The 12,112-nt window shown below is 38.4% G+C and overlaps 4 protein-coding genes and 1 pseudogene across 5 annotated transcripts; 1 reads left to right on the forward strand and 4 right to left on the reverse strand.

Annotated features, from left to right (window-relative positions):
• LOC104759846 lies at nt 187-709 on the reverse strand (annotated as a pseudogene).
• On the reverse strand, nt 1,455-1,995 carry LOC104759847 (protein NEN2-like). The gene is made up of 2 exons (XM_010482726.1): nt 1,657-1,995; nt 1,455-1,571 (listed from the first exon to the last, which is right to left on the reverse strand). The coding sequence occupies exons 1-2, from the start codon at nt 1,993-1,995 to the stop codon at nt 1,455-1,457; spliced, it is 456 nt and encodes a 151-aa protein (XP_010481028.1).
• Nucleotides 2,626-3,981, reverse strand: LOC104759848 (protein NEN2-like). The gene is made up of 6 exons (XM_010482727.1): nt 3,607-3,981; nt 3,399-3,509; nt 3,226-3,302; nt 2,828-2,894; nt 2,705-2,740; nt 2,626-2,643 (listed from the first exon to the last, which is right to left on the reverse strand). Exons 1-6 carry the CDS (start codon nt 3,979-3,981, stop codon nt 2,626-2,628), a joined length of 684 nt encoding a protein of 227 aa, XP_010481029.1.
• On the forward strand, nt 5,270-8,751 carry LOC104758184. 2 transcript variants are annotated; one of them, XM_010481010.2, is made up of 10 exons: nt 5,270-5,439; nt 5,692-5,898; nt 6,085-6,319; nt 6,387-6,559; nt 6,630-6,769; nt 6,858-7,035; nt 7,138-7,478; nt 7,560-7,798; nt 7,879-7,991; nt 8,068-8,751. In XM_010481010.2, the coding sequence occupies exons 2-10, from the start codon at nt 5,708-5,710 to the stop codon at nt 8,543-8,545; spliced, it is 2,088 nt and encodes a 695-aa protein (XP_010479312.1). In that variant the 5' UTR covers nt 5,270-5,439; nt 5,692-5,707; the 3' UTR covers nt 8,546-8,751. The 2 variants fall into 2 exon arrangements, with proteins under 2 accessions (XP_010479312.1, XP_010479313.1); XM_010481011.2 differs by having other exon boundaries at nt 5,436-5,522; nt 8,068-8,545.
• Nucleotides 8,678-11,905, reverse strand: LOC104758183 (chorismate synthase, chloroplastic-like). The gene is made up of 13 exons (XM_010481007.2): nt 11,603-11,905; nt 11,129-11,279; nt 10,958-11,034; nt 10,814-10,872; nt 10,595-10,678; nt 10,399-10,491; nt 10,096-10,176; nt 9,795-9,926; nt 9,596-9,698; nt 9,415-9,509; nt 9,268-9,333; nt 9,095-9,179; nt 8,678-9,001 (listed from the first exon to the last, which is right to left on the reverse strand). The coding sequence occupies exons 1-13, from the start codon at nt 11,739-11,741 to the stop codon at nt 8,856-8,858; spliced, it is 1,311 nt and encodes a 436-aa protein (XP_010479309.1). The 5' UTR covers nt 11,742-11,905; the 3' UTR covers nt 8,678-8,855.

The following is a 12,112-nucleotide window of genomic DNA, read 5'->3' on the forward strand; positions in this document are numbered from 1 at the left end:
CACCAAGAAGACAACTCTGTTATAAACATAGAAACACCAACAAGGACAGCTATAATTTTGACGTTCCCATCAAACTCAAAATTAATCCGAAGATCGTACACATTTTAAGAATTAAAACCAATGTCTGAAAGTAGACCAAAAAGAGGACCACAACAGATTCTTTCTCTAAGTTTTGATTTCATCTCTTTAGGCCTCAGTGATGGGAAACTCGAAAACCACATCTTTACCAGTGAGCTTCTTGTAAACCGCAGAGAAAGCCTCAAGCTTGTACTCTGTGTTGTTCCTTTCCTTAGGCTCCAAGAAAACCTTTTTAAACACACACAAATTCCGTATATTAAATTCACAGAACGTCAGCAGCATCCTCTTGGATAATACTGACCTTTGGATTCTACTCACCTTCATGATTTTGGTACCGTCGAGTCTGTGCATAGTACGTTTCCCAACAATCTCAGCAGGTAAGACAACATCTCAAGAATGGCATCATGGACTGAGGTCAGAGTACGGTTGCGTGGTCTCTTTGCAGCTGAGCCCTTCTTAGGTGGCCTCGCAATCCTCCTTGTAGCAATGAGGATCACATCCTAAGCATATATGGAAGAGAGACAAAGATAGCATCAAGAAGCTAACCAGTTGTGCATTGACTCTAAAACCGGTAACTGAAACATAGAAAAGCTTCTTTTCTCAACATAACCCAAAGAGACCAATAGTCCATACTTAAGACAACTCAAGTTGCCCCAAACATCAGTTGTCTTCTTATTACTAGGGTAACAACACAATGTAGACAAAAACAAGAGAAAACAATCCAATCATAGTTCACTCACACTGCCGAGTTGACGTACAAATCCTTCAACTCACTTTTCAGTTCTTGGTTGGTATTCTCCAAATCAAAGAAAGCCTAAGAAAATATAAACAGAGATATTAGAAACTCTACAACTTTCACCAATTCTCTAATTAAGTGCAACCTAAATCCAATATAGAAATTAGGATAAGGATCAAAAACCTGAGCAACTTGCTCATCCAATTCAGAAAGCTCCACACCCTTTTCCTTGCGAATCTTATGCTGAGCCGAAAAAATGTAACCTCCCAAAACATTAATCAGAGCGCTGAGAAACAGTAACATTACAGTAGACAAAAACACAATCAAGACAAATCCATCGTTTATGTTCTCTGTATTGATGTGTAGTAGTATTTTATATTTGAGTCAAAGTGAAGACAGAAGAAAAAAAAAAAAGAGAATATAAACTAAAAGAATTTCTTACAAAGCATCAGCAATGTCTACTTCCGCAACACGTGGTACATTTTTCAAAAAAGAAACAACGGGATGGAATTGACCATCCACACAGCTATTCAACTTATCCTGCTCCTGCAAACAAACAGAGATATATATATATATTTGGATCTCCTTCTACACGTACGCACGCTTATATAAGAATTATACGCTTATATAAGAACTTCACTTACATATATTGACATGACGCGTTCAAGGCGCTTGATAGCACTCTAATATTCACGTCGCAAGCGTGCAACTCCCGACTTGGATTACCTAATCCAATCATTTTCGCAAGTCCGGCAAGCTGCATGAAAGAACCTTGTTAGATATGTTACATAATCAAGATATCACAAAATCAACAAAGTTAACAGAAGGAGAAGAAGTAATACCTTGGTCTTGGACATCAAAAAGTGACTTATATCAATTATATCTTTCGGCACAGGAGGGTCTTGATTGATTTCTGCAAAAGCTTTCTTCAATCTTGGATAGTCAGATCGGATTATGTCATGGCCAATCCAAATATATCCATTGAGCATGGGATAGACAAAAGTGGAATTTAAAGCAAAATCTTTTGCTTTTGCCCTCGATGAATGGTTAGCAGAAAGCACAAGGCGCGAAAGGGCAACAGACTCCAGCGTCCGAGAGGTAACCATGTTCACGTCCAACCGCGTATTCCCATAACGATCTAGTTTGAAATCAAAGAAAATCAGTGGTTGTTCGTCGCTCATGATTTTAGATCTCTCAGAGAAAATTAGGGGTTTCTTCTTTTCGGGTTTGGTTTTGAAGCGGCGGGAATCAATTGCTGAAAAGCCCCCTTTCTACGAAAATATATAAACTTTTTTTTTTTTTTTTTAATCGATAAAACAGCACAAAATACTTTACTACGCGTAATTAGTAATTTTCAGTACTAACCCAACCATCATTTATCCACCTAAACCAACTAAAATATGGGTCATCTTTTCGGATCCTTTTGAACCTTTTGCCGTCGCCTTCCTTTTGGTTAGCTGAAGAAGCTTTTTTGACCAACCCTGATGGGTAAAGGTTCATTACTTGAGACACACGAGCTCACGTCGCTTTGGTGGTTGGAGCTCGGCTTAATTAATTGTCTTCTGTAACAAGTTTGAACTGGATTTTATTTGTCATGCTTAGTTGACGCATTTATCAATGTTTGTTTTCTGTTACGTGATTTTAAACTTCACCTAATGATTTGGAGATGTGTGGTTTAGTCTATCTTTATCAGAAAAGGGATCAAATTAAGGATGGAGAAATAGTAGAGATGCCGAGAGAAAGGAAGTGGGTGAGCTTAATCAGACTTAAACATTTGGTACGGGTGAACCCTTATATTCACCTCCTCCTTTTCAACCAATCAGATTCATCTACATAGAAAACCAAAATTACCAAGTTAAAGATCATGAGGAAAGTGTGATTTTAACTAACCAATCTTCTTGTGTAAATAAAATCGAAAACTTTGAGCTGAACAAGATGGAGAAAAGTAAAGAGAAACCAAGTAATATGAAAATGAAAGAGAGAGGGTATAAAAAAAAAACAGACAACTAGTACTGGTTTCATCATAGAAGGAGGATACGGGGAAAGTAGTAACTCCCTAGTTGCAGCAACCGCATTCCAGCTGCTCATTTGCAATGATGAAAAACTTCAGAACTTGTTGCACAATGGCATGAAAGCTTGTAATGGAAACAAACAGCTCAATCTGCAGCATTGGTAGCCGCCACTTTTCCCTCCCTGCATGAAGGAACTTGTAATTCAGCACAAAATATAAGCGACAAGTAAAATCTTATCTTCATCAAATTTCAATCACATGGTAATACTACCAACTGCAACTAAACTTATGAGTTGTGGAATCAAACTGTGACATTAGCTAAAAATAAAAGCCTAGTCAAATTTCTGATTTGTTCTAGCGAACTGCTTCAAATCGAGAATATAAACTAAGAATTTCTTACCCATCAGCAAAATCTCTCAAAAGAGAAACAACGGGATGGAAGTGACCATCCACATAGTTCTTCAACATATCAGGCTCCTGCAAACAAACAAACAGAGAATTTTGGAACTCTTTCCTATACGTACGCTTATATAAGAAGTTATATATAAGTAATGTGCTTAGATAAGAACTTACATATATTGACATGGCCTCTTCACAGAGCTTGATAGCCCTAACATTCACGAGGGTAGGATATTTCTCCTGTTCTGGATGACCTAACCCTAAGATATCCGCAAGTCCGGCAAGCTGCATGCATGCATTAGGGTTAAAAAGTAACTTGTTAGATGTTACAAAATCAAGATATCACAAAAATCAACAAGTTAACAAAAGGAGAAGAAGATACCTTCGTCCCGGACATCAAGAAGTGACGTATATCAATTATATCTTTCGGCACAGGAGGGTCTTTATCGATTTCTGCAAAAGCTTTCTTCAATCTTGGATAGTCGGATCGGATTATGTCATGGCCAATCCAAATATGTCCGTCGAGCATGTGATAGGCACAATCGGAGACTTCAGCAAATTCTGGGAAGGTATTGACCACATCTGGAATGTTTTTAACCGGCGGTTCATCGTTTTTGATAGGACGAAGCAGACTCCACACACTAGTAACAGAGTACAGCTTCCGAGGGGTAACTTGGTTCACATGCAACTGCGTAATTCCAGAACCATCTACTTTGAAATCAAAGAAAGTAATAAATTGGTCTTGGTCGTCGCTCATGATTTTAGATCTCTCAGAGAAAATTAGGGGTTTCGGGTTGGTTTGGAAGCCGCAGAGAAGTAACCTAGCGGGGTGTATTGAAACTGTGATTTGGTAGGATTTTATGAGATTTAGGAAATTTGAGATTTTGAAATATTTAAAGAGAGTTTTTAGGATATTATGTGGAACTGTTAGATATTTCATTTTAATTAATTGGCTTCTTAATTTATGGGATCCAACTTATATTCCTAATTGGAAAAAATGCACATCTCAAAAGTTAGAAACTTATGAATGTTTATTAGTTTTGGCAGTCCAATGGTAGAACACCTAACGATGGTCTAAAAGTTTAAATTTTTAAAAGACATGTGTATAAGTAAAAGTCATAACACTTGACACACACTCTAAACAAAACTTATGATGTCCCCCACAGGCCCACATCCTGCAAAAACTTGCTAAACCGGCCTACTAAGGAAACTTTGATTCTTCAGTTCAGCTTTCCCATGATCCAAGAGAGTTACGACCTTTCCTACAACTACTGTGACACACCACTTGCTCATTTACAAATTAACCAGGAAGGAGAAGATGGTTATAACTAGTATTGGTTACAACGAATTCCACCAAACGATCAAGTTTATAGAGGAGATAAATTTACAGAGGAAGTGATGGCGGAGGATGGTAATTCCTTTCATTAGATCGAGGATTATTTTCGAAACGATCTATTATCTCTCTCTCGTTGTGCTTGTGCTTTGATGAGTACAAACGAAGAAAACAAACCAGTCAAAGCACAATACAACACAAGCTACAAACTGTAACAATTAACATACATATATCCTTAATAATGATGAAATACTGTTAAACAAAGATACTTGATAGACAATGATGAAATCATCCTTAATGATATTTCATTTAGCCCACCAAGATAATTAGACAAAACATCAGCAACTCTGCAAAAGAACAAAAACTTCACAAAGTTACAAAAAATTTTCACATGATCTGCAAAGAATAAGCAAAATATTCACCTCTATTGCCATCAAAGGTGGCATTTCAACTTGACTACAAGCTAAGAAGGTAATGGCATCTCGAACGATTTGAAATAGGTAAATGTGTGTTGGTGAAACAATCACTGGTTGATCTAACGGCCACAAATTATTAATTTAACACGTGTAGGACTACGATTATAAGTAAATGAAAGCTGTTTGGTTAAATCTGAGCCGTTTAATGTAGCTTACGTGGCGTAAGTATAATAAAGCCACGTATTGCTGACGTGGTTAATGGTCGTATCTTATCATTTCCTGGGCAAGACGCCGACACCGGAGATTATCCTTTTACGGTCTCACTTTATCGGTTTCTCTTCTTCTGCCGCTTTTTCGATAAACCCCAAATCACGTCAGCATCTGGAAGGAAACAAGAAGAGCTCAATTAATTAAGCGTTTTGGTGTCGTAGGAGAACAAAAACTAAAGTTGTCAAGTTAGTTGTGGGTTAGTTGAGAAAAACATCTACTACTCCTCCTCCTCTGTAAATTTGGGAAAATGTTCACAAATTAGTCATACATACACATATGGTTTCACCTCTTTCTTCTCTATGTCATGAGTAACCTCTGTGTTGAAACTTCTAATAAAGCTTAGATTTTTATCATATAAAGGATGATCAGAAGCAGTTTAGTCGAAGAGGGTCAAATTAGTTTTGTTGTTCCATTGTTTGTACTAATTGTCTGAAATGATTTTTACCAGGTGAAGATATCTAAGTATGTCGTCGAGTAGTAGAACTATGGATGTGCTAGAAGGTCTGGTTAAAGATAGTTCACTTAAATGGTTGCTTGGCAAGCAAAGTTCTTTCGATGAAGATATCGAAGAGATTGAGAATTCTCCATCTGCTGGAGCCAGTTGGATACCTGAGCTTTCTCCAGTAGCAAATGTGGTTATCCGAAGGTGTTCCAAGTAAGCATCACTCATCTTTAGTTGCTTTTCATAGAATTGAATTGGTTTAAGAGGGTTCGAGTATATGAAAAAGTTCAAGTCTTGATCAAGATAAGCTAGCTTTTGATGTATGTTAATGAAATCATTTTCTTGTGGAATGGATTTGTAGTTTCTATATAGACTAGTAATAGGAAACGTTTGATGCAGGGTACTTGGTGTTTCAGTAAGTGAGCTACAGGATAGTTTCAAACAAGAGGCGTCTGAATCCGTAAAGCAGCCTTCAATGTTTCCAAGAAACTTTCTAGAGTATTGCTGTTTCAGGGCACTTGCACTCTCTGTGGGAGTAACTGGTCATCTAAGTGATAAAGACTTTCGACGTTTAACTTTTGATATGATGGTTGCTTGGGAGGTCCCTTCTGCTGCTAGCCAGGCATTACTCAGTGTAAGCACTTTTGATTTCTGCATTTGTGATCCATTGAGTCCAGACTTATTTTCAAACATGGAAGCAGGTTGATGAAGATCCAACTGTTGGTTTAGAAGCCTTCTCCCGGATTGCTCCAGCAGTTCCTATAATAGCTGATGTGATCATATGTGAGAATCTGTTCGGGATGCTGACTTCTGCCTCAAACAGTGTTCGGCTTCAGTTCTATGTTTATGACAAGTATTTGTATGGACTTGAAAGGTAAATAAAAGCTTCCATACATTCTTCAGAAAAAACTTTGTGAACTCTGTAACCGGAGATCATTTTGTAGAGCAATAAAGAAGATGAAGAGCCAGTCCGAGTCATCTTTGCTTTCTGGTGTTCGATCAAAAGGAGAAAAGATTCTCGAGGTCGACGGGACAGTTACTACCCAACCAGTTCTAGAACATATTGGAATATCTGCATGGCCAGGTATGTTCCTCTCTGTGCAGAAAAGGTGTGGAGATTTTGTAAATTCCTAATCTATTCGGTTAGTTGAATTGAGTATTGTTAAATGCAGGTCGCTTGATTCTGACTGATCATTCGCTATATTTCGAGGCTATAAAGGTTGTGTCTTTTGACATACCAAAGCGTTATAGCCTATCTGACGATCTGAAACAAGTCATTAAACCAGAGTTAACTGGTCCTTGGGGAACTCGGCTTTTCGATAAGGCTGTCTCTTACAAGTCTATTTCCCTGTAAGAAATGATTTATTTAAGTCAGTTAAAAACCTTTTGTTTTCTATCCACTTCTTTATTTCACTGATTCAGTTTACATATTTTGATGACCCTCTTCTGTAGACCAGAACCAGTAGTAATGGAGTTCCCAGAACTCAAGGGCCACACGCGACGAGATTACTGGCTCTCTATAATCCTAGAAGTGTTATATGCTCATAGATACATAAAGAAGTTCAAGATCAACACCGGTGTAGCGAAAGATGAAGCTATCTCAAAAGCTGTGCTCGGTATCTTGCGTGTGCAAGCCATTCAAGAACTCGGGTTAACTACCCCTGTACGTTACGAAAATCTTCTCCCGTTCAATCTCTGCGATCAGCTTCCTGGTGGTGATCGTATTCTAGAGACGCTTGCAGAGATGTCTAGTTCTAGAGTTCTTGAGCGGACAAACAAAGCCAAAGACACAGGTAACTTCAGTTATATATTATGCAAACTGTATTTTTTGTGGTCTTATAGAATTATATCTTAGACAAAACTTCTTTTAACAGGGACATTGCAGTCAATGTCGGCATCGGATATGGTTTCGCAATTGGGTTTGGTGTTCGGAGCAACGAGTCCAAAGAGTAATAGTAGTCTTGTGGTAGGTGAGGTGATGGTTGGAGATGTGAACCCATTGGAGAAAGCGGTTAAGCAATCAAGAAAGAACTACGAGAAAGTGGTTCTTGCTCAAGAAACTGTTAATGGAGTCAAAGTTGATGGAATTGACACTAATGCAGCAGTGATGAAGGTAAAGGACAAAACAAAAAAAAACACAACAATTCTAGTAGCATTTCATGCAATAGGACTTAGAGACTGGGGTTTTTGCAGGAACTGTTACTTCCGGTTATGGAAATGGGGAACTGGCTTTTGTCGTTAGCATATTGGGATGATCCATTGAAGTCTTTTGTTTTCTGTCTCTTCTCTACTTTCATAATTTACAGGTAACGTATTTAGAAATCTTTTTTTTGTGTTTGTTTTTGTTAGTTACAATTATCTGAACTGTTTTGTTTTGTTTAGGGGATGGATTGGCTATGTTTGCGCGATTGCGTCTCTCTTTTTAGCGGGTTTCATACTTCTCACGAGATGTTTCAGCAATAGAGAGAAAGCAATGATCGAGCTGAAAGTTATCACACCTCCTCCTATGAACACAATGGAACAGCTTTTAGCGGTCCAAAACGCGATTTCGCAGCTCGAAGAGTTAATCCAAGACGGGAACATTGTTCTCCTCAAGTTCCGAGCTTTATTACTCTCTCTTTTCCCACAGGCGAGTGAAAAGTTTGCAGTTGCGGTTGTCATTGCTGCGTTGATGATGATATTCATGCCTTGTAACTACTTGGTTCTGGTGGTGTTCCTAGAGCTGTTCACGAGATATTCGCCACCACGTAGAGCAAGCACAGAGCGGCTAATGCGGCGGCTTAAAGAGTGGTGGTTCAGCATTCCGGCTGCTCCAGTGGTTCTCGAACAGAACAAAGAGGATAACAAGAAAACCAAGTAAAACATGTGAAAACAATGCTTCACCCCCACGAGAGAACCAGTAAGCGGAGACACGATTTGGTTTATAAGAGAAACTAGGTCATGCGTAAACTGTTTGTATATTTTTGTAGTAGAAATGTGTTTCGACGTTCCGTGGTAAAATCACGTTTAACTGAAATAACGACAGGATACAGAAGTAAAATCATCTTACAAAAAATATTGTTCTTTTTTTACCGGGGCACAAAATTAAACAAACATTTTTATTCATAATAATCACACAACAAAAGCGAAGCCTCTCTCTCACACGCACTCTACCTTCTCGTGAGGTTTGCTTACAAAGCAGCAGCATTCTGCGGCTGCTCTGTGTGGAGAGGTTCCTGCAACTCTGTGTTTATAGGAAACAAATGGCATTGTGCGTATTGCGCCATCAACTGATCCACAAGAACTAAAGCCACCATTGCTTCCACCATTGGCACAGCTGCAACAACAAAAAAAAAACGAAACCAATATCAAAATCCTGAGTAATAAAGTTAACTAGTTCAATGGTTTGGGAATGAATGTATTTAATCACCTCGTGGAACAACACAAGGATCATGACGGCCACGCGCAATCATTTCGGTTTCTACCTTGTCTCTTGTTACCGTATTCTGCTTCTTCTGCGAGTTGGAAAGAAAACATTAATGATCTCGAGCTGACATTTGTTATGTTCACATGGAAACTGCATGAGTTTTATCATAAACTTACTCCTATTGTTGATGTTGGCTTGAAGGCTACTCTCATGTTTATTATTTCACCATTTGAGATCCCTCCCTATGCAATTTGACCAATATTAGGAATCTCTCAGGAGAAAAAAATAGTTTATTGACATATTACATACAAGACTTAACCAACCTGAATTCCACCGGATCGGTTTGTTCTTGTACGTATTCTTCCATTCTCATCGGTATAAAACTCATCATTGTGTTCAAGACCAGTCAAATAGGTACCTGTGGGTACATTGGGTATGATTTATACTGCTCCAGAGGTGCTGTTTTAGATTGGTCAAAGAAGAGCAAAATATAATTTTCTATACCTGCAAAGCCACTTCCAAATTCAAATCCCTTTGTTGCAGGTAACGACATACAAGCTTTCGCCAGCTCTGCTTCAAGTTTATCGAAAACCGGTGTACCAAGCCCCTGCGTATAGTAGTTTCAAGAATCATTCACTGAAATCCATGCAACCAGACTACAGGAAGACACACAGATAAAGCTCATGGTAGAGTGAGTTCATACACGTGGAGCATTCCGAACAATGCAGGTCACAACACCACCAACAGAGTTCCCTTTTGTCCTGACAGCATCAATCGCAGCTATCATCTTTTCCGCATATTCAGGATTAGGACATCTAACAATGTTATTTTCTATCTGAGAAACGAACAAAATTAGGTAAGAATATTACTAGAAGAACCTTAATAAGAAGTGGCAACAAAAAAGTAATTACGAAAATGATTATAGTGGTGGATGAAAGTTGTAGAAAATTCACAGCACAAATCAAATAAGTAAAATGGGTTTAACTTCCAAGAAGGATCCGCACCTGTTCCAGTGTCAAATTCTCGTGGTCTACCAAATCTTCTGGAAGTACAACTTGGTGGACTTGGGAGACATAGGCAAGAATCTGGAGACACGAAAAAAAACAAAGACAAACATAAGCAAGTCCAGAAGCAAATATATAAGAGTTGCGTGCATCTGTAGAAAAATGGGTTAATTAGTTTTTTACAAGGGAAATTCTCGTTGCAATACTAAGAAAAAGAGAACAGAGGTGAGAAAGAACAAACAAAATGTCATAAAATATGAAGAGTTCAATGATACCATTTGCAAATTCAGAAAGTAAACACACCTCAGTTCCTGCAAATTGCTTCAAAATTTTCTTGGCCAAAGCTCCAGGAGCAACTCTTCCAATGGTCTCTCTAGCTGAAGATCTCCCTCCACCCTTGAAAGGAATCACGCTTAAGGTCAGTAAAGCCGAACAATGCCTTTGAACTACATAAAACCTTACCAAGAAGTAGCATATAAATAAGTTAGACAAAACATACCTGCACAGATCTGACACCATACTTCATGTCATAAGTTGCATCAGCATGCGATGGTCTATAGGCAACCGACATTTCACTGTAATCCTGAAAATCCACAGAGTCTTTCAATGATTAGAGAGACTCCATAAAACTTCCAAGCTTTCTCTTCGATTTTGCTTTCTCTAATGCCAATTAAACACAATCTATCTAACAATATCAATCTAAGTAAAAAAAACTTACAAGTCCTCTCTGATCTGTGTTTGGCACAAACACATGAATGGGTGTTCCTGTCGTCATTCCTGCATTTTATATATGTTAACAGTCAGAACAAGGTTGAGACACTAAGTCAAAAGAGAAAACATGAAAAGAAAAACTAAATTAGACCTTCGGAGACTCCAGAAGATATCCTGCAAGTATCGGTTTCTTTTCTAGGAGTGGTGATCCTGCTCTGACCAGGTCTCCTAATAAACCAACCCAACATGTAAGAAGAACCTCATCAAGAGATCATCTTTCTAAGGTTACATACGTTATAAGAGCTTTGTTCCTGAAAAATACCTCCTATCAAGATCAAATTGCAAATCAGATTCAGAGAGAGGAATTCGAGGAGGACATCCATCAATGATACAACCAACTCCTCCTCCATGTGATTCTCCAAACGTGGAAACTCTAAAATGAGTCCCATATGAGCTTCCAGTAGCTTGTATCTCTGCCAATTTTAAAATCCCAATATCGAAAACTATTAAAAGCTTTGAACTTTTCCATCTCCCCTTTTTGTTCCAATAGAAATGTGAATCAATTCAATCAACCAGAACTACCCTAAAGATTCAAATCACACATCTCTCTTCTTTATGCTTCGAAAACTATTAAAGCTTTGATCTTTTCAATCTCCCCTTTGTGTTCTAATGGAAAAGTGAATCAATTCAATCAAGCAGAACTACCCTAAAGATTCAAATTACATATCTTTCTTCTTGACGCAAGATATAGGCAAAGGCTTTCCAAAATAATCGGAGAGAGAGAGAGAGAACTCACGGAAGTTCTTCCTGGGTTGGGTACGGATTGAGATCTGAACGGCGGGAGAAGAGAGACGACGGAGCTCCGAGGGAAGAGAAGAAGAAGAACCGGGTTTGGTGGATCCGAGAATGGATTTGGAAGTGAGAGAAGACGCCATGATCAGGATTCGAAAGAGGAGGGATTGAGAAAGGTTTAAAGGAGGAGAGAAATTGGAGTTGGTGGCAAATTTTGGGGGGGTAGGTGAGAGTTTAAGCCATCATCATATATATGGCTTTGTGGTCGTCGTCTTCTTCGTTTGATGAAAATGGAGGCGCAAATGCAAATGCAAAAATCTCTACCTACCAACACTAACCCAAAACGACGAGTATCAAACCAAATACATTTGTTACGAACTTTATAAATGTTTAACCGGAACTGATTCAAATGAAATTAACTTTTGGTTTATCTCCGGTTTTGGTTTACCTTCCAAGTCAACTTGTTATGTCGGATGAATATGAATGATTTGTAAATCATACAAAATTATAAAAT

The sequence above is a fragment of the Camelina sativa genome, chromosome 17, assembly GCF_000633955.1.
Source record: "Camelina sativa cultivar DH55 chromosome 17, Cs, whole genome shotgun sequence".
Lineage (NCBI taxonomy): Eukaryota > Viridiplantae > Streptophyta > Magnoliopsida > Brassicales > Brassicaceae > Camelina > Camelina sativa.

What these genes read in the sequence shown, in the direction of transcription:
- LOC104759847 (XM_010482726.1), bottom strand. Translation starts at nt 1,995, where the DNA reads ATGAGCGACGAACAACCACTGATTTTCTTTGATTTCAAACTAGATCGT. An exon ending in TTTTGATGTCCAAGACCAAG is followed by an intron (nt 1,572 to 1,656) that starts GTATTACTTCTT and finishes TCTTTCATGCAG; the next exon opens with CTTGCCGGACTTGCGAAAAT.
- LOC104758183 (XM_010481007.2), bottom strand. Translation starts at nt 11,741, where the DNA reads ATGGCGTCTTCTCTCACTTCCAAATCCATTCTCGGATCCACCAAACCC. An exon ending in CAATTTGATCTTGATAGGAG is followed by an intron (nt 11,035 to 11,128) that starts GTATTTTTCAGG and finishes TTGGTTTATTAG; the next exon opens with GAGACCTGGTCAGAGCAGGA. An exon ending in ATCTTCTGGAGTCTCCGAAG is followed by an intron (nt 10,873 to 10,957) that starts GTCTAATTTAGT and finishes TATAAAATGCAG; the next exon opens with GAATGACGACAGGAACACCC.
- LOC104758184 (XM_010481010.2), top strand. Translation starts at nt 5,708, where the DNA reads ATGTCGTCGAGTAGTAGAACTATGGATGTGCTAGAAGGTCTGGTTAAA. An exon ending in CTAGCCAGGCATTACTCAGT is followed by an intron (nt 6,320 to 6,386) that starts GTAAGCACTTTT and finishes ACATGGAAGCAG; the next exon opens with GTTGATGAAGATCCAACTGT. An exon ending in AAACAAAGCCAAAGACACAG is followed by an intron (nt 7,479 to 7,559) that starts GTAACTTCAGTT and finishes TTCTTTTAACAG; the next exon opens with GGACATTGCAGTCAATGTCG.
- LOC104759848 (XM_010482727.1), bottom strand. Translation starts at nt 3,981, where the DNA reads ATGAGCGACGACCAAGACCAATTTATTACTTTCTTTGATTTCAAAGTA. An exon ending in TCTTGATGTCCGGGACGAAG is followed by an intron (nt 3,510 to 3,606) that starts GTATCTTCTTCT and finishes GCATGCATGCAG; the next exon opens with CTTGCCGGACTTGCGGATAT. An exon ending in CTCCTTCTATGATGAAACCA is followed by an intron (nt 2,741 to 2,827) that starts GTACTAGTTGTC and finishes CATCTTGTTCAG; the next exon opens with CTCAAAGTTTTCGATTTTAT.